Source organism: Oscarella lobularis, chromosome 13, assembly GCF_947507565.1.
Source record: "Oscarella lobularis chromosome 13, ooOscLobu1.1, whole genome shotgun sequence".
Taxonomy (NCBI): domain Eukaryota; kingdom Metazoa; phylum Porifera; class Homoscleromorpha; order Homosclerophorida; family Oscarellidae; genus Oscarella; species Oscarella lobularis.
Window position 1 is genome coordinate 620,903 of NC_089187.1, and position 25,184 is coordinate 646,086.

The 25,184-nt window shown below is 46.0% G+C and overlaps 6 protein-coding genes, 2 long non-coding RNA genes and 4 pseudogenes across 11 annotated transcripts; 2 read left to right on the forward strand and 10 right to left on the reverse strand.

Moving 5' to 3' along the window:
- Positions 1 to 38: 38 nt before the first annotated feature.
- On the forward strand, positions 39 to 4,357 carry LOC136194561 (adhesion G protein-coupled receptor E2-like). The gene is made up of 17 exons (XM_065983732.1): positions 39 to 273; positions 352 to 429; positions 488 to 559; positions 609 to 677; positions 743 to 903; positions 955 to 1,080; positions 1,132 to 1,257; positions 1,309 to 1,565; positions 1,618 to 1,773; positions 1,828 to 1,922; positions 1,979 to 2,429; positions 2,480 to 2,525; positions 2,576 to 2,685; positions 2,735 to 2,853; positions 2,906 to 3,165; positions 3,227 to 3,305; positions 3,364 to 4,357. The coding sequence occupies exons 1-17, from the start codon at positions 41 to 43 to the stop codon at positions 4,172 to 4,174; spliced, it is 3,249 nt and encodes a 1,082-aa protein (XP_065839804.1). The 5' UTR covers positions 39 to 40; the 3' UTR covers positions 4,175 to 4,357.
- A 1,548-nt stretch (positions 4,358 to 5,905) lies between these two features.
- Positions 5,906 to 7,005, reverse strand: LOC136194544 (microfibril-associated glycoprotein 4 pseudogene; annotated as a pseudogene).
- Positions 7,006 to 8,398: 1,393 nt separating this feature from the next.
- Positions 8,399 to 9,485, reverse strand: LOC136194360 (ficolin-2 pseudogene; annotated as a pseudogene).
- A 15-nt stretch (positions 9,486 to 9,500) lies between these two features.
- Positions 9,501 to 10,568, reverse strand: LOC136194359 (microfibril-associated glycoprotein 4 pseudogene; annotated as a pseudogene).
- Positions 10,569 to 10,638: 70 nt separating this feature from the next.
- On the reverse strand, positions 10,639 to 13,286 carry LOC136194361 (microfibril-associated glycoprotein 4-like). Of its 2 annotated transcripts, XR_010671621.1 has the most exons (3): positions 12,894 to 13,286; positions 10,998 to 12,843; positions 10,639 to 10,906 (listed from the first exon to the last, which is right to left on the reverse strand). XR_010671621.1 is itself a non-coding variant. In XM_065983454.1 (2 exons), exon 2 carries the CDS (start codon positions 12,804 to 12,806, stop codon positions 11,868 to 11,870), a length of 939 nt encoding a protein of 312 aa, XP_065839526.1. In that variant the 5' UTR covers positions 12,807 to 12,843; positions 12,894 to 13,286; the 3' UTR covers positions 10,639 to 11,867. The 2 variants fall into 2 exon arrangements, 1 of the variants encoding a protein (XP_065839526.1); XM_065983454.1 differs by having other exon boundaries at positions 10,639 to 12,843.
- Positions 13,287 to 14,197: 911 nt separating this feature from the next.
- Positions 14,198 to 16,000, reverse strand: LOC136194362 (ryncolin-1-like). 2 transcript variants are annotated; one of them, XM_065983456.1, is made up of 4 exons: positions 15,934 to 16,000; positions 15,753 to 15,869; positions 15,338 to 15,699; positions 14,198 to 15,284 (listed from the first exon to the last, which is right to left on the reverse strand). In XM_065983456.1, exon 4 carries the CDS (start codon positions 15,248 to 15,250, stop codon positions 14,321 to 14,323), a length of 930 nt encoding a protein of 309 aa, XP_065839528.1. In that variant the 5' UTR covers positions 15,251 to 15,284; positions 15,338 to 15,699; positions 15,753 to 15,869; positions 15,934 to 16,000; the 3' UTR covers positions 14,198 to 14,320. The 2 variants fall into 2 exon arrangements, with proteins under 2 accessions (XP_065839528.1, XP_065839527.1); XM_065983455.1 differs by having other exon boundaries at positions 14,198 to 15,287.
- A 37-nt stretch (positions 16,001 to 16,037) lies between these two features.
- LOC136194363 (fibrinogen C domain-containing protein 1-like) lies at positions 16,038 to 17,090 on the reverse strand. The gene has a single exon (XM_065983457.1). The coding sequence runs from the start codon at positions 17,055 to 17,057 to the stop codon at positions 16,158 to 16,160; it is 900 nt and encodes a 299-aa protein (XP_065839529.1). The 5' UTR covers positions 17,058 to 17,090; the 3' UTR covers positions 16,038 to 16,157.
- Positions 17,091 to 17,188: 98 nt separating this feature from the next.
- On the reverse strand, positions 17,189 to 18,105 carry LOC136194475 (ryncolin-1-like; annotated as a pseudogene).
- A 1,196-nt stretch (positions 18,106 to 19,301) lies between these two features.
- LOC136194994 (ryncolin-4-like) lies at positions 19,302 to 21,395 on the reverse strand. Its single transcript, XM_065984260.1, has 2 exons — positions 20,497 to 21,395; positions 19,302 to 20,443 (listed from the first exon to the last, which is right to left on the reverse strand). The coding sequence occupies exon 2, from the start codon at positions 20,377 to 20,379 to the stop codon at positions 19,396 to 19,398; it is 984 nt and encodes a 327-aa protein (XP_065840332.1). The 5' UTR covers positions 20,380 to 20,443; positions 20,497 to 21,395; the 3' UTR covers positions 19,302 to 19,395.
- Positions 21,396 to 21,685: 290 nt separating this feature from the next.
- On the reverse strand, positions 21,686 to 23,264 carry LOC136194369 (uncharacterized). The gene is made up of 2 exons (XR_010671626.1): positions 23,006 to 23,264; positions 21,686 to 22,465 (listed from the first exon to the last, which is right to left on the reverse strand). It is a non-coding gene; the product is annotated as an uncharacterized lncRNA (long non-coding RNA).
- An 83-nt stretch (positions 23,265 to 23,347) lies between these two features.
- On the reverse strand, positions 23,348 to 25,178 carry LOC136194941 (glutathionyl-hydroquinone reductase YqjG-like). 2 transcript variants are annotated; one of them, XM_065984200.1, is made up of 7 exons: positions 25,060 to 25,178; positions 24,607 to 25,005; positions 24,197 to 24,556; positions 24,051 to 24,144; positions 23,885 to 24,001; positions 23,719 to 23,835; positions 23,348 to 23,665 (listed from the first exon to the last, which is right to left on the reverse strand). In XM_065984200.1, the coding sequence occupies exons 2-7, from the start codon at positions 24,762 to 24,764 to the stop codon at positions 23,576 to 23,578; spliced, it is 936 nt and encodes a 311-aa protein (XP_065840272.1). In that variant the 5' UTR covers positions 24,765 to 25,005; positions 25,060 to 25,178; the 3' UTR covers positions 23,348 to 23,575. The 2 variants fall into 2 exon arrangements, with proteins under 2 accessions (XP_065840272.1, XP_065840271.1); XM_065984199.1 differs by having other exon boundaries at positions 24,607 to 25,178.
- LOC136194942 (uncharacterized) lies at positions 23,601 to 23,867 on the forward strand. The gene is made up of 2 exons (XR_010671727.1): positions 23,601 to 23,644; positions 23,700 to 23,867. It is a non-coding gene; the product is annotated as an uncharacterized lncRNA (long non-coding RNA).
- Positions 25,179 to 25,184: the final 6 nt, after the last annotated feature.

Consider the following 25,184-nt stretch of genomic DNA (forward strand, 5'->3'; position numbering starts at 1 on the left):
CGACTGTGTGCATAAATTTTCAGCGCGCGCTATTGTGTTTATGTTTACGCGTTTCCACGTTCGTGCTCTTATGAGGCTTCCAAAAAGAGGCTCTAGCTCTGTCTTCGTCTTATGGGCAGTTTTTCTATCGGCGGCTGTATGTCAATCTGGAAGTGACGTCACCGACTCGCCTTGCCCTTCGAAATGCGATTGCTCGGGATTTCCTATCGTCTCGTGTGCGAACGCGGGATTAGAAACGATGCCCGACGACTTGCCCGAAAATACGACGCAGCTGTAAGATTTTGGGATAAGGGCGTTACCCCCGTTTTCCATGTGGGTGTGGTTGGTGACGTCCCTTGCCTAATTTCTTAGGTTTATGCAGGGGAATAATATTTCTGACAGCTCCGGCCTGCGTAGAAGTTTGGAGAGACTTGGCCAACTTGTCTACCTGTAAGTTCTGTTGCATCATTTTCTTTATATTAATTAATTAATTAAAATGACGTCTTAGAGAACTGGACAATAATTTTCTCACCGCTATTGAGCCAAACACGTTTCAAAATAACCATCATCTAAAATATCTGTAAGGTTGTCGTATTACTTGTACTATGCACCATGGTATGTAATTTTAGATACCTAAGGAATAATCTCATATCGACAATAGAATCTCCTGCGACCCTCTTCAAAGGACTGATTATAGTGTAAAATTAAACTGTTGATCCCGTGTTCTTTCTTTCATAATGTACCCGTCGTTTTTATTTTTTAGGCAGCTGGCTGGAAATCCGCTGCACTGTGATTGTCTTCTAAGAGATCTTTACCTGTGGCTCATCTCCACTACAACCACCGTTGATAAGGACTCTGTTGAATGCAATTGGCCCGTAAGTGGAGTTCGTCTCACCGATTTCAGTCTGTCAGCTCTTCTCTGCGGTAAAGCAATGATTTATATGGATGAAAATGTTCATTTCTGTCCTGCATTAGACGTTGACGAATGTGCAACTATTCAACGAGGTGGCTGCGAACAACAATGTGTTAATACCCACGGAAGCTACAGATGCCAGTGTAATCCTGGTTATCAACTAAACAACGACGGAAAAACCTGTTCAGGTAATTGCTTTTTTACGAATACTCTCCAGCAGATAATTTTTTCTTTTGAAGACACAAACGAATGCGAAAATTCAAGAACTAGTGGATGTACAAATGGCTGCCTCAATCTTGAAGGCAGTTATGTGTGCCTCTGCCCGGAAGGCCAAGTCCTCACAGCAGACAGAAAATCGTGCACGGGTTAGTAATTAAGAGTTCAGTCACAATTTCTATTATTCTGGGCTTTTCTAGTTGCCGATCCCGCTTTTTGCGCTCCTGACGCTCTAGTCAATTCCAAGGGGTCTTTCTACTGGAGACAGGCATCTCCGGGATCGACCGTCGATCTCGACTGTCCTCATGGCTCTATTGAATCGTCAATCAACGATTTCGCTCAGGCTAAAGCAAGTCGTCAGTGCATGCGTATTGAAGGGAGAGGAGAGTGGAAAAATCCGGACACTTCCAAGTGCCAGTACGCTTCTCAATTGACGCGGGAACTGAAAGCCTATTCAGTATGAGGAGTCACCATGTGGCTTGTGCCGTTCATTATCTTCATTTATCTAGGACTCTGTCACAGCGGAAAATAGAGAGAGTGTGGCAATTTACGTGCATCAAAAGGCAGAAGACAATGTCAGAACTTTGTCTGCAGATGATCTGAATTTAGCCACGAGGGCTTTGGAGCGCACTGTTGCTGTTGACTTGGGAAGCATTCCCAACAAGGTAAACGTATTGTTATATACACCAAAACCTGCCTGTAGGTCCACAATTCGCTAGATCGGGCAAATAGTTGTGGAAACAGTCAGCGTGCTGATTTCTACGAGCAGAACAGCTTTGACCAAAGCACAAGAGTCCTTCCTTACTAGCAGCAGGTACTTTACCAAAAAGTTCGAATAATATGACGTCATCTATAATATTTTCTAATTAGATTGATCCGAATTTTAGAGCGGTTTGGTGACTCTGTCGTATTTCCAATCGGGTCTGTGTCCTTTTCTGCTCTAACCGAACAAATCGGAATCCGAGCAGTCGACTATAATCAAGCAGACTACAGAGGAGCAACGTTTCTCTCTCTGAGGACGGAGAACGATGACGTCGAAGTTCATTACAGAAGCGGCATCTCTCCTCTGTTGATCAACGAGCGAGATAAACTTCTCTCGTCTATTTATTTGCCTCTAGCTCTTCTGAGCGAAATAAGAGTGACCGTGTCGCCCGTTCGCGTTCAGTTTTCCGTTTTTCACAACGGAACGCTGTTCGTTCCATTCGGAGCGACGGCTGATAAGCACGTCGAACGCGCAGTGGGAGCGAGAGTGACTGCTTTGAGTGGAGTGACGAATTTGGAAAACGAGATAGAAGTGATCATTAGACACAGAACAAAACAGGTGTGGGGAAAATGAGAAATTTGTACGTCATTAACCAATCGCGTGTTTAGTCTGACGAGAGCGTTATCTGTGTACATTGGGATCCGGCATCAAACGGTTGGGATACTCATAACGGTGTGCACACTCAGTCTATGTTATTTCTATAGGAGGCTTTGGAGACTGGGACACTAGCGGTTGTCAGCTTGACGAGGCTAGCAGCACGGCTGATCTCTCTGTATGTCGATGCAATCATCTAACGGATTTTAGCGTTCTTTTGGTAAATAGCTGTAGAAGAGTTAGGCTAATAGAATACACTATACATCTAGAGACCTCAATGCTTGAACGCGTCGACGTGTGAAAGAGAGCTTACGCTCGAGGTCTACGTCAGCTGCGGCGTCTCGCTCGCTTTTCTCTGTACGACGTTTTTTCTCATCAATCTTATAAGGTGCGGAACTAAGGCTTTTTGCTTTGCATTGCACCGTGACGCTCTTTCTCAGAAAGCAGAAGACGAGCGTTTCCATGAAGATTCAAGTCAATTTCGTCTTTTCGTGCGTCATCTCTTTGGTCGCCTTTATGGCGGGAATCTACAGGACGACTCCTTCCGGCGTATGTCAAGCCGTTGCAGCGGTTGTGCATTTTGGATTTTTGGCGTCTCTCATGTGGCTTCTCACGGAGGCATTCACGCTCTATTCCGATCATTTCAGAGCACGCGTCAGCTGGAATACCTCCATAGTAAAGAGATGGCTACTTGCGTGGGGTAAAGATAATAATTATTAGTAATTGTGCGACGATGATGACGAAACTCTGATTTGCTCTAGCCGTTCCCTTGGCAACCGTCGTGGCATTGGTGGTGGTCACCAACGTAACAGATACAGAAATCTACGGCGGAAAGCAATAGTAAGTATACGCGACTCTTCCCCTAAGAAAGGCTTGATTACAGTATCTGCATTTACAGCTGCTGGATTGTGAACGAATACGCTATGATTGGCGGCTTCTACGCCCCTCCTGCACTCGTCCTTCTCCTCAACGTCGTTCTCTACATCGCGACACATCGACGAATGGCGAGAAATCCCTCTCGACTCGCCGTCCTTCGTCTTCGCTTAGCCGCCGTCGATCTCTTCCTCTTCCTCCTCACATGGGCATCCGCTTCGCTCACGGTCCGCGGTCTCCTAGACAACCACAAAGCATTCGAAATTCTCTTCATCGTCTTCGTCATCGTCTTCAGCGTCGCCGTCTTCTCGCTCCAGTGCATAGTGAACACGGAAGTGAGACGGAAATTGCGAACAGTTCTCTGCGGCGCACGTGCTCGTCGCTACGCGAGAACGGACGAACGATCTGGCAAAACGTCTCGCACGTCGTTGGACATGTACGACTATTATTATCCGCAGAGAGACGTTCCCATTGGATCGTCTGTCAACGAACTGGACGCCTTCTACGATGGATCGAGAAGAACGTATTATAATCCTCTTCACGAGCCCTATCGTTCGCGTAAGGAGATTTTGATGGATTCGCGAGGACGCGTTCTCTATCGTCCGCCGCCGGTCGGACGAGAGCGCTATTTCGGCGAAGGCGAGGAGCCGGATGTCGGAGAGGATTACGTTCGCGACGAGGGAATCGAATTGTGGTGGTCGCCCAGCACGACGGGGCTCGATCGCGATGATGACGAGTTCTTGTTTCGGGGAAAGAGAGGAAATGGTGTCGAGTGGAATGAGGACGGGGAAAAGGAAGAGGCTGGAGGAGATAGAGGATTTGTTAATTTTATGTGAATAGTTTTGTCTTTTCTTTTTTACCTGGCTATTGACTGAGTGGAGTGGGTGGAAATTAGTGTCTCAGCAAACGGTTTGATATTGGACAACCTAAATAAGAGAAGCTCACAAATGTTGACATTTAGATGCACCTCCTGTTTTTCACATCACGTTTGGTACATTAAATTTATATATCGAAATCGACGTTGTACTGTTCCAGAGTCACACGTTTGTGTCCAGTATATTGATATTCCACTCTTGTGGCAGGTAATCAGGAAGTGAGCAACCTGTAGACTAACTTTTGACTTGGGGCGGCTGGAAGGGCGTAATCTCGGTTTTTCGCGGCTCTTGAAAGACGATAACTAGTCGCACGTGGCGGAAGACAAGGACGAAGAAAAATGAATGACCTGAATTTTCTCTCGCTCTTTGCCTCCACACAATGGCGGCCGATCTCGGGCTCGAACGGGTCTGAACGCGCTTCGCCGGCCCTTCGTGGCCAGCTCTTCGTCCGTCCTAGAGCGTCCATCTGCAAGAAACGCGTCATTATGTAGGAGAGGACTACTGAAGGAAGTGCCCCGGATGTCTTGCACTTTATTATTCAAAGCCTGACCACATACCTGCCAACCTTTGAACAAGCCAAAGCGGGAGATTTTTGAGTGCCGCGCCCCGAAAAAAATTTCTGGTGTGACCAGTCCAAGCTTTTAAAACAATAAATTAAATATTACATCTAATGATCCGGCTAAGTTATAGAAATGAAAGCTAAAGATTGTCTCTGCGTGTGAGTCTCGACGCTCCGCAGTCTGCTCCTCTCCGGTATTGCTTGCAGTACTACTCATATCGGGGTCACGGTACGCTTTCAGTGCCGTAGGAAGATATTTTAGAGAGGGGAGGCTGCGCGCGCTATGCGCGCGCAAAAAATTTTTGAGACCACGCCCACATAATGCATTTTTGAGGTTGATTTTTGCTACTTTAAAGTGCTTACTAAATAACTGGATAACCGAATATTTCGCGAATGAACCAAATCTAGGGAAGTCCCCAAAGCGGGAGAAAAACTGCTTTTTTTGGAAAGCGGGCGGGAGGCCAATTTTTGCCTCAAAAGCGGGAGTTCTCCCGCTAAAGCGGGAGAGTTGGCAGCTATGCTGACCATTTATGTTCAGACTACATCACGTGATTACTCTGGTACAGGACATGACATAATAATAATTGCAGTTTATTAAACTGCCATAATCCTCTGCAAGTCAGAAGTTTTTATTCGAAAAAAACTTAGCCTCGTACCCAGACCTTTCTCTGTGTCCCGTATAACGGTCCCCAGCGAAAGGTCTGGTACGGCTCCGCCCCAAATGTTCCTGAGGACCAATTAGTGAGGGCGTGTCCTTACGCACGCGAAGCAGGAACGTCGATCAACTCTTCGAGATCGACGTTCCTGCTTCGATAAAACCGTCTTCGACATTCGCGACGTATGTTTGCATCTTGTTCGTAAGCTTTGTGTAGCCGTTTCGGCGCAGATAGGACCCAGAACTGTTGCAATGCTTACGAACGAAATGTGAACATACGTCGAAGACGGTTCTATCGGTTCCAATCGAAGCAGGAACGTCGATCTTCGACGTTCCTGCTTCGCGTGCGTAAGGACACGCCCTCACTAATTGGTCCTCTGGAACATTTGGGGCGGAGCCGTACCAGACCTTTCGCTGGGGACCGTTATACGGGACACAGAGAAAGGTCTGGGTACGAGGCTAAAAAAAACTGTGGCCAGACAACGAACAAGGGGGAAACAAAAAGCGAGTTGGGAAGGCGCGAAAAAAGCAAAACAAAAAAGTGAGTCAGAAAGGCACGACTAGTGTGACTCAGACTGTGACAACAGCAAAAAGAATGGCTATTTTGGACGCACTTTCATCTCAGTGAACTTCAGCGAATAATAATGGCCTCTCCATGTTTTCCAATCAATGCCGTTAGCAAACGTTGTGATAGCTCCAGAGCTGTGATACAGACCGTTTAGATTTGACCGATGACAGTCCCTATACCACCAAGCACCATCATATCTCTCAGCACAATTATGGCTGACCGGGCTGTGGTGTTTATCCTTCGTGCTGAATTTCATCCCGTTTTGGTACGTAAAAGAGTCACCAGCATCGAATACGAGGCAAGAGTAAGAACATACTTTGATGCTTCGTTTCCCACTTCAAACGTCTTGTACTGAGCATATCTACTATTGCCATCAAAATCTGACATGTCAATTCGAAGTGTTTGCTGAGACTCTTTTGTAAGCCTGTTAATTTTGTCCAAACCTAGCCAGAACTCTTTGCCCAAATCGCCGAATCCATTTTTGTAGTCAACCCAATCTCGATAGAAGTCGACCGACCCGTCTTCCCGTCTTTGAAAAACAGCCCAACCCCCACCATCCGTTTCCATGTCACAGTACACTTCAAACGGTCCGTAACCGTCATCTGGATCAATAGTATACACGCCACTTTCAGTGAAGCCTTGATCGAGAGTCTCTTTGCACGTACGCAGAGGATCAGTGGGAGTAGCAGTGGGAGTAGCAGTGGGAGTAGCAGTGGGAGTAGTGGTAGGGGCGGCGGCGTTTCCTCCCAGTGTAATTTGCTGAAGAACCTGTTCTATGGCAGCAAGTCGACTCTTCACATCGGCGCAGCAGTCCATTTTACGATGAGAATGTGATCCTCTATTGACATTGACGGTAACCGACACACCTTCAGCAGTGACGCTACTCGTACTGCTGCAATCAGAATCGTTTCCCTGTCTTGCTACGGAACCTGATGCAACCAAGTCAGCAGTGGCCAGACACAAACAAAAAATGATAGTCACTTGTACCATACCGGGAAGTCAAACACTACTGTCGAAAACGCTTAGGTTCGATCGCTTATATATCAGTTCGTGCAAAGTCCCTTCGAGACATTGTGGTTTCCGCCAAGTAGATCTCCTTCAAACCTAAGATCGCCTGATAAGGAAAGGATGAGCAAGACAAACAAAATATGTCGTCATATCTCATATAGTTGACGTCAAACCCGGCGTCGCGAGCTCTGCCTACCTAAAAATGCACACGCCAAGGTCAAAGTGCATTCATTGATCTCTTGGGGCAATCTGCCAACGGAAAGGTAACCAACGGCTTCGCTTCCAGTCTGCACGTCATGCATTTGGGCAAAGCCCGTTTGGACACGGTCTAGGTGGCTTGGGCATACACTGTATGTGCAAACAAAAATCGGTCAACAAATGAAAATAACAGTTCCTTGCAACAAGATTCTATCTAGCGAATAATCCTCTTCACGAGCCCTATCATCCGCGTAAGGAGATTTGGATGGGGTCGCGAGGACAAATTCTCTATCGTCCGCCTCCGGTCAGACGAGAAACCGGATGTCGGAGAGGATTACGTTTGCGACGAGGGAATCAAAGTGCGGTGGTCGACCAGCACGACGGAGCTCGATCGCGACGACGACGGCGACGAGTTCTTGTTTTTGGGGAAAGAAATGAAACGGTGTCAAGGCTGGGGGAGACAGAGGATTTGTTAAATTCAATAGTTTTGTCTTTCTTTTTACCTGGCTTTTGACTAAGTTAGTGTCTCACCAAACGGTTTGATATTGGACGACCTAAATATAAAGAAGCACACAAATGCTGACATTTTAGGTGGTTCCAAGTTGTCTAGCTACACCTCCTGCTTGTGCAATATCTGGTACACTATCTGGTACACTACATCTCCTCGTTTTCGCTCATTCACCGTCTTTCTTGTGCAAGGTGTTGATCTTTGTATAAAAGAAAATCTACTAAATCCTTAGTAAGCGGTTCAGCAGGGGACTGCATGAGGTTGATTGAGGCAGCCTTCGCCTTCATCCTGTGTATATGCGTGCCTACAGTGCAATCCTTTTCGCCCCTAATGACCTTATCCGACTCCTGGTCTGTCTGTCTGTAAGAACGGCGTCATTAGAGAGCTGTTTGGATTGAGTAGACGCGTCATGGATTCTAGAAGAGACATTGACGCGTGGAAATCTCTCGCAAGGACCATGTGTGGCCCGAAAGTGTAGTCGAGACATTATTTTCCGCTTACTTCATCGTCAGGGTGCTTAGAGTGCCCACGAAGACCGTTCGAAAACGTCGAAAAGCGTGCCACGACTTAGCTGCGACTCGATCTATGAGGGCGATCACGTGATTATTGGCTTGGATCAATATGGAAAGTACATATTTCGCCTGACAACAAACAAAAAGGCTAACAAGAAAGCGCTTGTGACAAAGATGCAATGAGTTACTTTGGACGAACTTTCATTTCAGTGAACTTCAGCGAATAATTGTGCCCTCTCCACCCCTCCCAATTAATACCATCAGCGTACGATTTGTGAACCCCTTCGTGATATATTCCGTTTAAGTTTGAGTCATGGCAAGCACCATACCACCAACCACCGTTATATGTCTGAGCACAACTACTATCCCAGGTGTCCTGATCTTTATCCTTTGTGCTGAACTTCATCCCATTGGAACTCGGTATGAAAGAGTCACTAGCATTACCAGAATATGACCCAACATTGAGAACATATCCTGATGCTTCGTTTCCCACTTCGAAAGTTTTATATTGAGCGTACCTACTGTTGCCATCAAAATCTGACAAGTCAAATCGAATTGTTTGCGGAGAGTTTTTCGTCAATCTACTAATTTTGTCCAGACCTAGCCAGAACTCTTTCTTCAAATCGCCAAACCCATTTTTGTAGTCAACCCAATCTTTATAGAAGTTGACAGACCCGTCTTCTCGTCTCTGAAAAACGACCCAACCCCCACCATCTGTTTCCATGTCACAATAGACGTCAAACCAGCCATGCCCGTCCATAGGATTAATCTCATAAACACCACTTTTAGTGAAACCGTATGTAAGAATTTCTTTGCAGTTACGAAACACGATACTTCCTCTAACCGAAGAATTGTCCACGAGGCCCTTCTCAATTCGCTCCAGCGTACGTTCAATCGCGGCGAGACGATGAGAAATCGACTTTTCTCCGTCATTGATGTTGATACTCACATTGACGCATTTGCTACTCACTTCGTAATTGCTTCTTGCAGCCAAAGGAGCCGAGAGTACCGAGTTTATGTGACTCAAGGCGACCAAGCAGAAGAGAAGGTGATTCATGACTCTGAATTGATTTCTGAAGCTGCTGGCCGGCTATTTATACTATTCTCGTAAACAGGAAACGCCGGCGTTTACGATTTATTCGAGGAAACCGTTTCACAAGCGACCACGCGAAAACCCGGCACATCTGCTTACCCCGGTGCGACGTTCGTTACCATATGACATGATTAGGGCTGTTGAAAGCGGAGGGCATGGCGAGAAACGGCTTCAAAGTTTCGGCGGTTGCGTGCGCATACGAAGGACGTATAAAATACTCACGTGACAGACAAAGATTTTCTTAGAAGAAAACAAGGACAGACCACTCACAACACAGGGAAATCAAAAGACGTTCAAGTAGTAAGGATTGTTACTTCGGACGCACCTTCATTTCGGTAAACTTCAGTGAATAATTATACCCTTTCCACGCACGCCAGTTAACACCATTACCAGGCCTTGTGTGAACTCCTTTGTAATAGAATCCGTTCAAATTTGAATGATGGCAGATACTATACCACCAAGCTCCCTTATATAAAATGGCACAATTGTGTGGATCGGTGTCCTGATCTTTATTCCTCGCGCTAAACTTACTCCCATCTTGGAACGTAAAAGAGTCACCAGCGTTCCCAGAATATGACCCAATATTGAGAACATATCCAGATGCTTCGTTTTCCACTTCAAACGTTTTATACTGAGCATATCTACTATGCCATCAAAATCTGAAAGGTCAAATCGAATTGTCTGCGGAGACTCTTTGGTCAGTCTACTAATTTTGTCCAAACCTAGCCAGAACTCTTTGTCCAAATCGCCGAATCCATTTTTGTAGTCAACCCAATCTCGATAGAAGTCGACAGACCCGTCTTCCCGTCTTTGAAAAACAGCCCAACCCCCACCATCCGTTTCCATGTCACAGTACACTTCAAAAGGTCCGTAACCATCGCCTGGATCAATAGTATACACACCACTTTCATTGAAACCTTGATCGAGAGTGTCTTTGCACGTACGCAGAGGAGTACGTTCATGTGCAACGTTGGTGTTTTCCAAAATTCGCTGAAGAATCTCTTCTATGACAGTGAGACGACTCTTCACATCGGCGCAACAACCAATAGGCTCAGCGGCGCTGCTAAAGCCTGATCCACCGTGACTGTTGACATTGACAGTAACGGATACACCGTCAGCAGCGCTGTTATTGCAATCAGAAGCGCTTTCCCGTCTCGCTACAGGCTCTGATGCAACCCAGCCAGCAGTGGCCAGGCAGAAACAAAAGAAGATAGACAGCTGCACCATTCTTGCACCGACTTGGCGGAAAGTTGATCTGGTTCTACTGAAGAAAACGCTCACTTATATACGTGCAGCAGCTAGCATAGGATATCCACACCTAAACCGGAATCATTTAGAACAAGGCAAACAAAAAACATTCCGTAAAATAAGCATGTCGTAGCAACGTTTTCCTCCTTTTCTACGTTACACATAGATAGCAGTGTGGTCAAACAACTCCATATATAGCCAATTGATAGAGCTGCCGTTTCATTCTCAAATTGACCCCGTGTTCGGTGCAGCTCCAGCTCCGGCAGCGGCTCGGGTTCCGTCGTACAGTTAAATCTTCGACCCACCTAACTGACCGCGAGAGGGCATCCGTCCGACTCTTTTTCCTAAGCGCGGACGCCACAGATAGAAAGAGAAACAACTTAGGGCAAAGGCACAGAGCCAACGGGTTAGATAATAGAGATAGTTGCAGCTCACAAGCTAGATGAACACAACGCGAACGGAGTCAATGACTATGCGCGTTGCGTTCCTTAGCGACGGTGAGCCCGCTGAAAGTGACGTCGAAGTAGCTGCTTGTTTTTTCAAGTGACAACTAAGCGTCCTTCTTGTGAGCGCAAACGCTCCTTTCATGATAGAAAGTAAACCCGAGTATGCTACCTATTAAAAAATCAATACTAATAATACGATGGATGATGAGACGAGTCCATCAATAACAATAAGTATGCAAGCTAAAGGAGACGCTTGAGTAAAAGAGGTCCGTGAAAATGATAGAAAGCATTTGGAAGCTCGTCCCGTTTGTCACTAATTCTGAGGGCATACACTGTGGAAACACACAGCAGCTAGCTAGGGTTGAGACAGGTTGAGACTGGTTGATTCCGTTGAGACAGGGGTTGAGAGGCTTAGGCCAAGCAAAGTAGCAGAAACATCAGCTATTTGAAGACGCTAAAGTAATCCTAAGACCAGTCGTGCGGCTTTTCGTAAACAGGAAAAGCCGTCTCTCCGTTTAGGGATAGAAGAAAACCCGGGCGCCATAAAATTGCGGTACGATATTCGTTTCTCAACCAAAAGACGTGATTAGAGCTGGTCCGGCAAGACTGGCCATGGTTTATTCGAAGAACCCGTTTCACAAGCGACCACGCGAAAACCCGGCACATCTGTTTACCCCAGAGCGACATTCGTTACACGCGGAGGGCATGGCGAGAAAAGCTCCAAGGTTTCGGCGGTTGCGTGCGCATACGAAGGACGTATAAAATACTCACGTGACAGACAAAGATTTCCTTTGAAGAAAACAAGGACAGGCCACTCACAACACAATAACATCAAAAGACGTTCATGCACAAAAGATTGTTACTTCGGACGCACCTTCATTTCGGTAAACTTCAGTGAGTAATAATACCCTTTCCACGAGGACCAGTTAATACCATCAGCGGGCGTTTTGTGAACTCCTTTGTAATAGAATCCGTTCAGATTTGAATTATGGCAGGAAGTATACCACCAAGCACCCTTATATTCAAAGGAACAACTTTTACCCCAGGTGTCCTGATCTTTATCCCTCGTGCTAAACTTCATTCCACGTTGCTGTGAAAAAGAGTCACCAGCATTACCAGAATATGACACAACATCAAGAACATATCCAGATGCTTCGTTTCCCACTTCAAACGTTCTATACTCAGCATATCTACTGTTGCCATCAAAATCTGACATGTCAATTCGAAGTGTTTGTGGCGACTCTTTTGTCAGCCTACTAATTTTGTCCAAACCTAGCCAGAACTCTTTATTCAAATCGCCGAATCCATTTTTGTAGTCAACCCAATTTCGATAGAAGTCGACAGACCCGTCTTCCCGTCTTTGAAAAACGGTCCAACCCCCACCATCCGTCTCCATGTCACAGTACACTTCAAAAGGTCCGTGGCCATCGCCTGGATCAATAGTATACACACCACTTTCATCGAAACCTTGGTCGAGAGTCTCTTTGCACGTACGCAGAGGATCACGTTCAGGAGCCGCAGTAGCAGATGGAGTAGCCTCATTGGTGTTTTGCAAAATTCGTTGAAGAATCTGTTCTATGACAGTGAGGCGACTCTTCATATCGGCGCAACAACCAATAGGCTCAGTGGCGTCGCTACAGCGTGATCCACTGTGGCTGTTGACATTGACAGTAACGGATACACCGTCAGCAGTGCTGTTATTGCAATCAGAAGCGCTTTCCCGTCTCGCTATAGGCTCTGATGCAACCCAGCCAGCAGTGGCCAGGCAGAAACAAAAGAAGATAGACAGCTGCACCATTCTTGCACCGACTTGGCGGAAAGTTGAACTGCTTCTACTGAAGAAAACGCTGCCTTATATACGTGCAAAAGTGCAGGATATCGGTACCTTAGCCGGAGTTATTTAAAGCAAGGCAAAAAAATATTCCGTACAATACGCACGTCGTAACATCGCTTTTCCTCCTTCTAAGGACACACAGGTAGTAATGGGGTCAAACCATGCATAGCTATGGCCAAACAACTCCATATATAGCCTATTGATAGAGCTGCCGTTTCATTGTCAAATTGACCCGGTGTGCAGTGCAGCTCCAGCTCCGGCAGCGGCTCGGGTTCCGTCGTATAATTAAATCTTTGACCCACCTAACTGACTGCGAGAGGGCATCCGTCCGGCTGCGGACGCCACAGATAGAAAGAAAAACAATTTAAGGCAAAGGCACACAGCCAACGACTTGGTGAGATAAGGCTGGAAGAGGCTCTACAAAAAAAAAAAAATAGTTTTTTGACCAAGCTCAGTGCGGTGATCACGACCTTCGACGAAGCTTACAGTGCAATCATTTCGCCCTTTAGCCGAGTCCTGGTCTGTCCGTCTGCAAGAGAGACGTCATTCGGGAGCTGTTTGGATTGAGTAGATGCGTCATGGACCCTAGAAGAGACATGGATGCGTGGAAATCCCGAAAGTGTAGTCGAGACATTATTTTCCGCCTTACTTCATCGTCAGGGTGCTTAGAGTGCCCATGAAGACCGTTAGAATGACAACGAAAACGCCGAAAAGCGTGCCACGACTTCGCTACACAGGGCCGGCGGAGTGTTTTTGAAGTTGGCCCGGCAGTTTTCGCGCGCGCTGCGCGCGCGAAAATTTTTTGACCACGCCCACTCGAGACATTGTTTTTAATTAACTCACTCAAAAACATCTTAGCCTACTATTTTTTATAAAGGCTGGATCTCTTCTTGTACTCGCCATCAGTTTTTCTTACCGTGAGAAGCAGTCATGCAGACGTGACAGAATGCCGCGTCAAGACGGATGTTATAATGAAGCCAGGAAATTCTTCGCACCAGTTGGAACGAAAGCTTCTCTTCACGATGTTTGCTCCGGATCCAAACGAACGCTTTCGGACAAACAAACGAAGTCCCAGGGTGAAAAATCGGCGGAATCCGGCTAGAATCCGTAGAGGACTCAGTGGCAGCCATGTTAGACCATAGTGGTTAGACGACGTTGCATATACGGTAAGGCGCCTGTATATGTACACTAATCCGCTATACGTGATATAGCTACGGCCAGACTGCCTAACGTCAATATAATTTTTTTGGCTTTACAAAATGTTGGTCCGGCAGCTGCCGGACCTGCCGGACCCGTCGCGCCGGCCCTGCTACAACTTTATGATCTCTGAGGACAATCACGTGATTGCTGCAGGAAGCAAGTCCGAAGTTTTTTATTTGTGGCTAGACAGTATTTCGTCAAATAGCAAAAGACAGCAAAAAGACAATACTAGTCAGGAAGAGATAGTGAGAAAGCGCTTGTGAAAAAGATGCAACGAGTCAGTTTGGACGAACTTTCATTTCAGTGAACTTCAGCGAATAATAAGCTCCCCTCCACGCGGACCAATTAATGCCATCAGCGTATGATTTGTGAACTCCTTTGTGATACATCCCGTTTAAATTTGAAGAATGGCAAGCACTATACCACCAACTGCCTTTATATGCTTGAGCACAACTACTACTACTCCAGGTGTCCTGATCTTTATCCCTTGTGCTGAACTTCATCTTCATTCCACCGGAGTAAAATATAAAAGAGTCACCAGCATCACCAGAATATGACCCAAAATTGAGAACGTATCCTGATGCTTCGTTTCCCACTTCAAAAGTTTTATATTGAGCGTACCTACTGTTGCCATCAAAATCTGACAGGTCAAATCGGATTGTCTGCGGAGACTCTTTGGTCAGTCTACTAATTTTGTCCAGACCTAGCCAGAACTCTTTGCCCAAATCCCCAAACCCATTTTTGTAGTCAACCCAATTTCGATAGAAGTCGACAGACCCGTCTTCCCGTCTTTGAAAAACGGCCCAACCCCCACCATCCGTCTCCATGTCACAGTACACTTCAAAAGGACCGTAGCCATCGCCAGGATCAATAGTATACACACCACTTTCATTGAAACCTTGATCGAGAGTCTCTTTGCACGTACGCAGAGGAGTACGTTCATTAGCAGCATTGGTGTTCTCCAAAATTTGCTGAAGAGTCTCTTCTATGACAGTGAGACGACTCTTCACATCGGCGCAACAACCAATAGGCTCAGTGGCGTCGCTACAGCGTGATCCACTGTGGCTGTTGACATTGACAGTAACGGATACACCGTCAGCAATGCTGTTATTGCAATCAGAAGCGCTTTCCCGTCTCGCTATAGGCTCTGATGCAACCCAGCCAGCAGTGGCCAGGCAGAAACAAAAGAAGATAGACAGCTGCACCATTCTTGCACCGACTTGGCGGAAAGTTGAACTGCTTCTACTGAAGAAAACGCTGCCTTATATACGTGCAGAAGTGCAGGATATCCGTACCTTGGCCGGAGTTATTTCAAGCAAGGCAAACAAAATATTCCGTACAATACGCCCGTCGTAACAACGCTTTTCCGCCTTCTAAGTAGTAATGGGGTCAAACCATGCATAGCTACGGTCAAACAACTCCATGTATAGAGCTGCCGTTTCATTGTCAAATTGACCCGGTGTGCGGTGCAGCTCCAGCTCCGGCAGCGGCTCGGGTTCCGTCGTATAATTAAATCTTTGACCCACCTAACTGACTGCGAGAGGGCATCCGTCCGGCTCTTTTTCCCAGCGCGGACGCCACAGATAGAAAGAGAAACAACTTAATTAAGGCAAAGGCACACAGCCAACGACTTGGTGAGACAAGGCTGGAAGAGGCTCTACAAAAAAAAAGAAATAGTTTTTTGACCAAGCTCAGTGCGGTGATCACGACCTTCGACGAAGCTTAGTGAGTGCAATCATTTCGCCCTTTAGCCGACTCCTGGTCTGTCCGTCTGCAAGAGAGACGTCATTAGGGAGCTGTTTGGATTGAGTAGATGCGTCATGGACCCTAGAAGAGACATGGATGCGTGGAAATCCCGAAAGTGTAGTCGAGACATTATTTTCCGCCTTACTTCCCCGTTCGAAAACGTCGAAAAGCGTGCACGACTTCGCTTACGACTCTGTGATCTCTGATGAGGGCGATCACGTGATCGCTGCAGGAAGGACAAAAAATTGCTCAAGTCCGATGTTTTTATTTGTGGCTAGACAGTATTTGGTCAAATAGCAAAAGACATCAAAAATACAACACTATTCAGGAAGAGCTTGTGAGAAAGTGATTGTAACAAGATGCAATGAGTTACTTTGGACGAACTTTCATTTCAGTGAACTTGAGTGAATACTTAAACCCTCTCCATGCCCTCCAGTTAACACCATCAGCAAATGATTTGTGAACCCCTTTGTGATACATTCCGTTTAAATTTGAGTGATGACAATCACCAAACCACCAACCACCGTTAAACGTCTGAGCACAACTAGTATCCCAGGTGTCCTGATCTTTATCCTTCGTGCTGAACTTCATCCCATCAGATTGCGGTATAAAAGAGTCTCCAGCATTACCAGAATACGACCAAACATTGAGAACATATCCTGATGCTTCGTTTCCCACTTTGAAAGTTTTATATTGAGCGTACATACTGTTGCCATCAAAATCTGACAAGTCAAATCGAATCGTTTGTAGAGACTCTTTTGTCAGTCTATTAATTTTGTCCAGACCTAGCCAGAACTCTTTGTCCAAATCGCCAAACCCCGTTTTATAGTCAGCCCAATCTCGATAGAAGTTGACAGACCCGTCTTCTCGTCTCTGAAAAACGACCCAACCCCCACCATCCGTTTCCATGTCACAATAGACGTCAAACCAGCCATGCCCGTCCATAGGATTAATCTCATAAACACCACTTTTAGTGAAACCGTACGTAAGAATTTCTTTGCAGTTACGAAACACGATACTGCCTCTAACCGATGCATTGTCCACGAGGCCCTTCTCAATTCGCTCCAGCGTACGTTCAATCGCGGCGAGACGATGAGTGATTGACTTTTCTGCGTCACTGATGTTGATACTCACATTGACGCATTTAGTGTCCACGTCGTAATTGCTACTAGTCGTCGTTGTACTTCTTGCAGCCAACGAGGCTGAAAGTACCGAGCTTACGTGACTCAAGGCGACCAAGCCGAAGAAAAAGAATACCTTAGGCGTCATGACTCTTAGTCTAACGATTTCTAAAGCTAGGGACTCAGCTATTTACGTAGAACAGTAGCGTGCGCATCCACGTGACAGAAAATTCATTAACCAATACAAAACATCAAAAAGAACAAAACAAAAGAGGACAAGCAATGCTCCACAAGCAAAAAGTGTCACAAAAGTTTGCAAGAAATTCAGTAGCAAATTGGATACTGTTGCTACTTTGGGCGCACTTTCATTTCAGTGAACTTGAGTGAATAATTCCATCCTTTCCATGAGCTCCAATTCATACCCTCAGCATACTTTTGTTAGCTCCTCCCTGATAAATCCCGTTCAGATTTGAGTAATGGCAGGCATAATACCACCACCCCCTTTATATTCTTGAGCACAATGACCACTCCACAGGTCTTGGTCTTTATCTTTCGTGGTGAAGCGTTGCTCATTGTGTTGTGAAAAAGAGTCCCCAGCATTGCCAGAATACGAAGCAACAGTGAGGAAGTATCCTGATGCTTCGTTTCTCACGTCAAACGTTTGATATTGAGCATATCTGCTGTTGCCTTCAAATCCGACATGTCAAATCGAAGTGCTTGTGGAGACTCTTTGGTCAGCCTCCTAATTTTGTGCAAACCAAGCCAGAACTCTTTGTCCAAATCGCCGAATCCCTTTTTGTAGTCAACCCAATCTCGATAGAAGTCGACAGACCCGTCTTCTCGTCTCTGAAAGACGGCCCAACCCCCACTAGCCGTTTCCACGTCACAGTACACTTCAAAAGGCCCGTAACCGTCATCGGGATCAATAGTATACACGCCACTTTCAGTGAAGCCTTGGTCGAGAGTCTCTTTGCATGAACGCAAAGGATCACGTTCAGAGGTAGGAGTAGCAGTGGGAGTAGTGGTAGGATTGGTGGCATTTTTTTCGAGTACAATTTGCTGAAGAGCCTGTTCTATGGCAGTGAGTCGATTCTTCACATCGGCGCAGCAGTTCATTTTACAGTCAGTGCCGCAACGCGATCCTCCATTGACACTGACAGTAACAGACACACCTTCAGCAGTGGTAACACTGCAATTAGAATCATTTTCCCGTTTTGTTACGAGCCCTGATTCAACCAAGTCAGCAACGACCAGACAAAAACAGAAAATGATGGACAGTTGCACCATACTGAGAAGTTGAACTTTACCAGTACTGTTGAAAACGCACAGGCAGGGCTTGTTTATATCAGTTCCTGCTGTGGTATAAGAACCGGCGAAACATTGCGATTCTGCAAAGTTTTATCAAATCTCCTTCAAATCGAAGACAAATAATCTCATTCCGTAATATACGCATGTGCTCAACTTAATAGCGGTCTTCTACGCACCTAGGCTCGTATCCAGCCTGTTATCCAGGCTCACGCAGTAAGAGCCGCCCGGATAACAGGCTGGATACGAGCCTACTACGCACCATGTATGGAAGATGTTCGAGCCACTGTCGTCATTTCTCGTAATGCCCGTGTTTACGCAAAACCAGGCGTTGCGTGCTCCACCCACCTAAACTGCACAGATGCGTCAAAGTGCATTGTTCTGCATGTACGCGACTGATCTGTATCACGTGATGCATTTACGGTAGGCCCTGCATTTGGTGTGCACTGCACAAACAAAAGTCGGTCAAAAAATGAACAAAATAAAAAATGGTTCCCTGGGACGCAGGGCACTCTAGTGCACGTTCCATTGCGGCAAGACGATGGGCCAGCTCAAGACGATGTACTGTACACGTCCACACGAGGCTTTTTCCGCCGTTGATGCTCGCACTGAGGCATTCGGTATTTGCTTGGCGGCTTCCTATATTAGCCATGCAAACTCTATGGAATTCGCTTTCGGCAATCATAAGAGGGAGTAATGATCCAGCGATCTTTAAATTGGGCCTGAAGAACTATTTCAATCAACACTCTGTGTACTGATTTAGAGGTTATATAGTTATAGATATAAATATTGTTATTTTTTCTCTTTCCTCCTTTTACTGTCATTCCCCTGTATACGGTTTCCTGGAAGATCGGCCCATGTGCTGAAGGATTTCCGTATTAAAATAAAACTGTGAACTGAACTGAACTGAACTGAGCCTACGCCTTTCGTAAACAGGAAAAGCCGCCTCTACGATAAATTCCTTTCAGGGATAGAAGAAACCCGGTGATCATAAAAATGCGGTACGATAATCGTTTCACCGAACCTGATTAGAGCCGTTGAAAGCGGAGGGCGCGCAAGAAACGGCAAGACTCGCGAGCGTTGCGTGCGCACACGTACACAGGTAACATGTGACAGACAATTTATTATTCTTCGAAACAACTTCGGACACACACGAAAAAACAATAGTTTAATTAATTAGATCACTCTGGATGCATCTTCATTTCAGTAAACTTTAGCGAATAATGTTGCCCTTTCCACATGTACCAGTTAATACCATCAGCATACGTTTCGTGAGCTCCTTCGTGATAAATTCCGTTTAGATTTGATTGATGACAGCGAGCGTACCACCAAGCGCCCTTGAATTTCTGAGCGCAATTAATAGAATTAACGTCCTGATCTTTATCCCTTGTGCTGAATTTCATTCCATTCTGTTTTGCAAAAGAGTCGCCAGCATCTCCAGAATACGACCCAATATTTAGAATATATCCTGATGCTTCGTTTCCAACTTCAAATGCTTTATATTGAGCGTACCTACTGTTGCCATCAAAATCTGACAAGTCAAATCGAATTGTTTGTAGCGACTCTTTTGTCAGCCTACTAATTTTGTCCAAACCTAGCCAGAACTCGTTGTTCAAATCGCCAAAACCATTTTTATAGTCAATCCAATCTCGAAGGAAGTCGACAGACCCGTCTTCTCGTCTTTGAAAGACGGCCCAGCCCCCACCAGCCGTTTCCATGTCACAGTACACTTCAAAAGGTCCGTAACCGTCATCTGGATCAATAGTATACACGCCACTGTCAGTGAAGCCTTGGTCGAGCGTGTCCTTGCATGAACGCAGAGGCTCACGTTCAGGGGTAGGAGTCGGAGTAGCGGCGGTAACGGTCCGAGTTGCAGTAACGGTCCGAGTTGCGGTAACTGTCGGAGTTGCGGCAACGGTCGGTTGATCGGTGTTTCCCACGATTTGCTGGAGAATCTCTTCTACAGCAGTGAGTCGGCTCTTCAAATCAGAGATCGATTCACAATCGGCGTCGCCGCTACGTGATCCTTTATTGACATTGACGGTAATGAAAACACCGCCCGCAGCAGTATTATTAGAATTGCTTTCCCGTCTTGCTACGGGCCATGATGCAACCCAGCCAGCAGTGGCCAGGCAGAAACACAAAATAATAGACAGTTGTACCATACTTGTACACTTGCGTAGGCAGATATGATCACTGAAGTGGTCTGCGTGTGGTTGTGAACTGGTTCTGGTAAAGAAATCGCTCGCTTATATCCCCGTAGCAGTAGAGGATCTCCGTACCTAACGAAGGCAGTTGCCAAAACAAATTCATGCGCAAGAGATTTGGCTTCGACATCAGTAAAATAAATAGCGGGGCCATAGCAATAGCAGAGATAGCATTGGATTCTCTCCACACCCACTCTATACTTATACTTCTTCTGGAAAATTAATACGCAGAAGGAATGCGCTTTCTAATGTACGTCACCGCGCCCCGGTAATTTTTAACGCAAAAGACCGGAGAACGCTTGATAAAATGAGGAAAGAACGGAGAAGGCTATCCATATGGCTTTAGCCGTACATCACGATGCAAGCATAGGCCACCGTACGCGGAAAGAGCACCATGTAGGGACGACCTTGAAGCCACGGACGGACTGTTTTCATTCCTCGCCGCAACTAGACTTCCCCAGCCGCTCTTTGTCATCGCCTTGAATTCTGCGGTCGATGGCCTCCAAGGCGAAAGGTTGGAGCGAGAAACACTCACGCTTGAATTTTTCAAGGGGCGCAATCATAGGTATTGTAAGGCGATGGGCATTCGGGAAGACTCCTTCAAACTCAATCATCATGATTAAAGCACGCTGCGGCTTCTGACTGTTCAGAAGATATAAACCCAATGCACTTAGCTAGGAGTGAGTCTACGTGAGTGAGTGAGTGAGAGTGAGACCTAACCCTAACCCGCTGATCAAATTGGGTGCAGAACAACGTCTGCGCGAAACCGAGTCTACAGAAAATGAACGATTGTGATAGGAGCGAAACCGTACGAGTCACGGAGCGACACTGTGTTCGATGGGGCAAGGCGTAGTCTAGGCCAAAGGACAGGCGAGAAAGGCGAAAAGATGATAGCGATCCGCTTCTGGGAGAAAATTCGTCAGCTTTTGTCCAGTTTCGAAACTCTTTTGCGGCAGAAAACGACGCAAAGGCAGCGAAAGCTGTGCTTCGAACTCCCGTATATGACGTGACGTCGAGGAATTGTAGCACTGTGACGTCACAACATCAATTTAGTCTTAAACTTTTGTATCTCTATGATTTAGTCACGATCCTTATATGCTGTAAAACAAAAAAGTTACACGTATTTGTAACGGAAGTGGCTGTGCAGAAAGTTAACTAGATTTGCTTTTTTTTGACGCTGCTGCGGCGGACCAACGTTACCGTGGTAACATGCTTTTCTGCCTCTGACGAGAAGCCTTGATAATAATCAGGCTCTGCCAAAGCATTTTCCAAGAGGCATGTACTCGTAACAGTGATTACATAAACAGTACATGTAAATTGGGCAATTCCTATAGCAGACAAAACACACTACACAGCACATGTATAACATTAAGCGTAACATTGAGCGTCTTTTAAAGCATTTGGTCAGTTTAGCAGACACAGGCAATGGCAACTAACAGCTAATCATGCAGAACGTTGTTCAAAGGCTTTTTAACTACTTTCCGTAGATTGACGTTCACCGTTGTACTCAATTGTAATGGTTAGGGAGCAATGAGAGCCGGTGCCTTGTTTGCCTGTCACGGTAAATCGGCGTTCGTCAAGAAGAATTTCTGCTGATTTGTTAGTAGCTATAAAAGACGACAGTCTGAGGTCGTCGTATCTTTGCTTTGTAGCTTGCACGTGGCTCTTCACTATTCCTACGTTCCACCAATTGTCACCTCTAAAAGCCACTTTGAAAGCCACATCTAATGTGTAAGGCTCGGTGCCAATTTTGAAGTAGTAGCTCATCATGTAGGCTACACCGTATAACCCAAATTTTTTCTCTCCTCCAAAAACTATTCCTTCACGAGGAGAAATCTTTGTGCCAGTTGGACTTCCATCAATGAACGCAGACCTTCCACCGTCCCAATGGCTGCCGGCCCATTCAAAAGTAAAAGCCGTTTTGTTCAGCAGAGCAACTGCTATTCTCAAACTATTACTCAAACGGTGTAAGACTTTATCTTGTTCTGATTGTATATCGTATGGAGATGAGTCTGCGGAAACAACTTCTGCCGACATTGCTCTGCTAGAAAACCGAAAATTACTATATGTTCAAAAGTTGCAGCGCCTATCTACAAGATTCTTGGCTCATAATTATAAATTAATGAGGCTAAAAGTCTGGCAAACAGACTTACTGTACTATTTCAAAGTAGGATTTTTTGATAGAGAGAGGACAAAAAATAATTATTTTGTATTACTGTATTGAACCGGTTTTATCGGCTGTAAGCAGAAAACTTGCATGCGTTACTTAGGGAAACGCGTGTTACATGCATAAGATTCCGGCCCAATATAGATTCTAATTTCGGGAGGGCAAGGAACCTGAGCCGAGGAATAGGGAGACGAAGAGGAAACGAAAGGAACCCTAACTTTGACAAGTTAGCCATGCACGAGGTGGTCTTAATTAAATTTGCGAAACTTGAAACTGGAGTCCGAAGGAGCGCGACGCAGTTAATTAATTCCGAGGCTGCGCTCGGACCCGGATAAACCCGCGAGAATGGGAGGGGAAAGCGGGGAAGCTTCGAGAAGCACGTATTTACGCAGGCCGGAACCATGCAGCTGAGCTTACCGGAGACGCCAAGATACCCTTCGCTCCTGTTTTTACTCGGACTTGTGTATGCTTTCGAGTCGCGGCAGAAAAAGCAGGTCTCAAATTGCAACGAGAACCGTGGGGACTCGGGGAAAAGAAGCGCGAACGCGAATTCAAGATCGCGAATTCAAGATCACGACGTTACTTGATGCACGCAAACGAAAATCGTCCCGCTGAAGACAGCAGCTTGGGCGTCGCACCAAACGTTCCCGGTGAACGTGAAGTGAAAATCACGAGACCGTCCCCTTATTTTAATATTAATACGCACTCCCTGATAACCAAATAGGGGTGCTGCTCCTCCCACGGCTCTGCGTGGGTTTGGTCGTTTGAGCATCGTTCCTGATTAGAATTACTTTGCACTTTGCTCTCACCGAGTCTTTCGTAGAGTTTCAATTGCCCTCGCAAGAGGTTCTAATTCTATAGATCGCAAAAATGAGTCTACAAAAGAAAAAAAGAATGTGCAATTGGTGTGTCACGTCACTCAATATAAGCAACGCACTCAATATAAGCAACGCAGCAAAGCTAACAAAAACCGGTTTCTTTCTCTTCTTATATCTTGTCCCTTCCGTGCGGTTCAGTGAAATCGAGATCTGGTCCGACGGAGACAATTCTCCTTGGGTTAATACCCACGTGACTTTCCTTTAAACCAATCAACAATTTCTCTATCGTTTAGAAATAGCACGTCAACGAACCATGTAGTGACGACGTATGTGATTGAAATCGACCGTCTCTCCAATTCCCATGGTGTTGTAAATGTCACGTGTGTACGCCCAAATATTGGGATAGTCAACAATTCGCTTTTTATTGCACTAGAAAAAGAAAGAGGATATAGATTTTCAAATCGCATTTGTACAGTACCTTGAAATGACCGTGATACACGTGATCAAATCGAATGAGGGTGACGAAAAGTTGAATATCAGACTCGGTCAGCCGACCACCACAAACATAGCGACTCTTGGCAAGGATGCCCTCCACCTGAATGCAATAAAAATAGAAATAAAATTCAACATTCTTTTCAACTCACCTTATCCAGACTTTCGAACAATATCTTCACATTGACGTCATACTGTTCCTGAGCATCAGTGAAGCCGCACTTGTAAACTCCACTATTGATAGTACTAGAAACAGATATAATTCGTTATAAACAAAAAAATTTTGTTTTTTCGTTACTTTCCCATCCACGAATTCATCTCATCAATTTTCTCTCGCAATTCCACCGGATACAAATCCAAATCGCGCTGCTCCGGCTTTTCGGAAAATTCATTGAATTCCGAATTGAACATGCGAATTATTTCGGCCGATTCCGTGCTGCAAATCGTCTCGCGCTTACGATCCCACAATACGGGAACCGTGACGCGACCGGCGAAGCCGGACGCCGTTTTGAGATAGAATTGACGCAAGTGCGTGAAACCGTAGTAGGGCTCGAGCGAACATTTCGCTTTGGCGTCCGTGAAAGACCAGCCCTTCTCGTAATCGAGCAGCCAATCGACGATCGTGATAGGAATGACGCGTTCTAGACCTTTGAGTTTGCTATATTTTGGTTCGATTGAGAGAGAGCTTATTCGGGTTGCCTTGCTTACCGGGCTATGAGCGCTCGATGGGCGTAGGGGCAGGCGAGAGAGACGAAGAGATGATAGCGATCGGCTTCTGGGAGAAAATCGGTCGATCCGTCCGCTTTGATCCAGTTTCGAAACTCTTTCGGGCCCGCTTTCGTTGCCTTTGCGTCGTTTTCGGCCATTCTGCTTCCCGTATGTGCGGGATACCAGTTCTTGCACTCGCCGAGCGAAAAGCTAGCCCACTGGCCGGCACTCCTTTCTAAAACATCTAGGTCTTTCGGTGAAGCTTCCCCGAGCTTGGCTGAGTCGGAATCGAGCTCTCTGACGTGAAGTGGAGTGAAGAGCGTCGTATCGGCGTTGAGTTGGCCGGGTTCCCTGGCGAGGCTTTTTACTTCATGCACTGCGACTAGCTTTTAGGCTATACTGTACGTTTGGTCTGCTAAAAGAGCTCGATCGCGACTGTTCGGTCACACGTACCACACTCTAAAGGTCGTTGCTAATCAAATTTTTGCTGACGTTGATACTTTGTCTTTGAGAAAGTAGGACATGCAGCTTTTTTTGATCTTCTCGTCTGCTTCAAACGCTCACATCGTTTCAACGAA

Bases quoted from the DNA above. Each gene is read 5' to 3' on its own strand.
- LOC136194561 (XM_065983732.1), top strand. From the start codon at position 41: ATGTTTACGCGTTTCCACGTTCGTGCTCTTATGAGGCTTCCAAAAAGA. The intron at 1,923-1,978 runs GTACTTTACCAA...TTTTCTAATTAG, and splicing joins TCCTTCCTTACTAGCAGCAG to ATTGATCCGAATTTTAGAGC. The intron at 3,306-3,363 runs GTAAGTATACGC...CTGCATTTACAG, and splicing joins ATCTACGGCGGAAAGCAATA to CTGCTGGATTGTGAACGAAT.
- LOC136194361 (XM_065983454.1), bottom strand. From the start codon at position 12,806: ATGGTGCAGCTGTCTATCTTCTTTTGTTTCTGCCTGGCCACTGCTGGC.
- LOC136194362 (XM_065983456.1), bottom strand. From the start codon at position 15,250: ATGGTGCAGCTGTCTATCTTCTTTTGTTTCTGCCTGGCCACTGCTGGC.
- LOC136194363 (XM_065983457.1), bottom strand. From the start codon at position 17,057: ATGACGCCTAAGGTATTCTTTTTCTTCGGCTTGGTCGCCTTGAGTCAC.
- LOC136194994 (XM_065984260.1), bottom strand. From the start codon at position 20,379: ATGGTACAACTGTCTATTATTTTGTGTTTCTGCCTGGCCACTGCTGGC.
- LOC136194941 (XM_065984200.1), bottom strand. From the start codon at position 24,764: ATGGCCGAAAACGACGCAAAGGCAACGAAAGCGGGCCCGAAAGAGTTT. The intron at 24,557-24,606 runs GTAAGCAAGGCA...ACCAAAATATAG, and splicing joins CATCGAGCGCTCATAGCCCG to CAAACTCAAAGGTCTAGAAC. The intron at 23,666-23,718 runs GTTCGTTGACGT...ATTGGTTTAAAG, and splicing joins ACATACGTCGTCACTACATG to GAAAGTCACGTGGGTATTAA.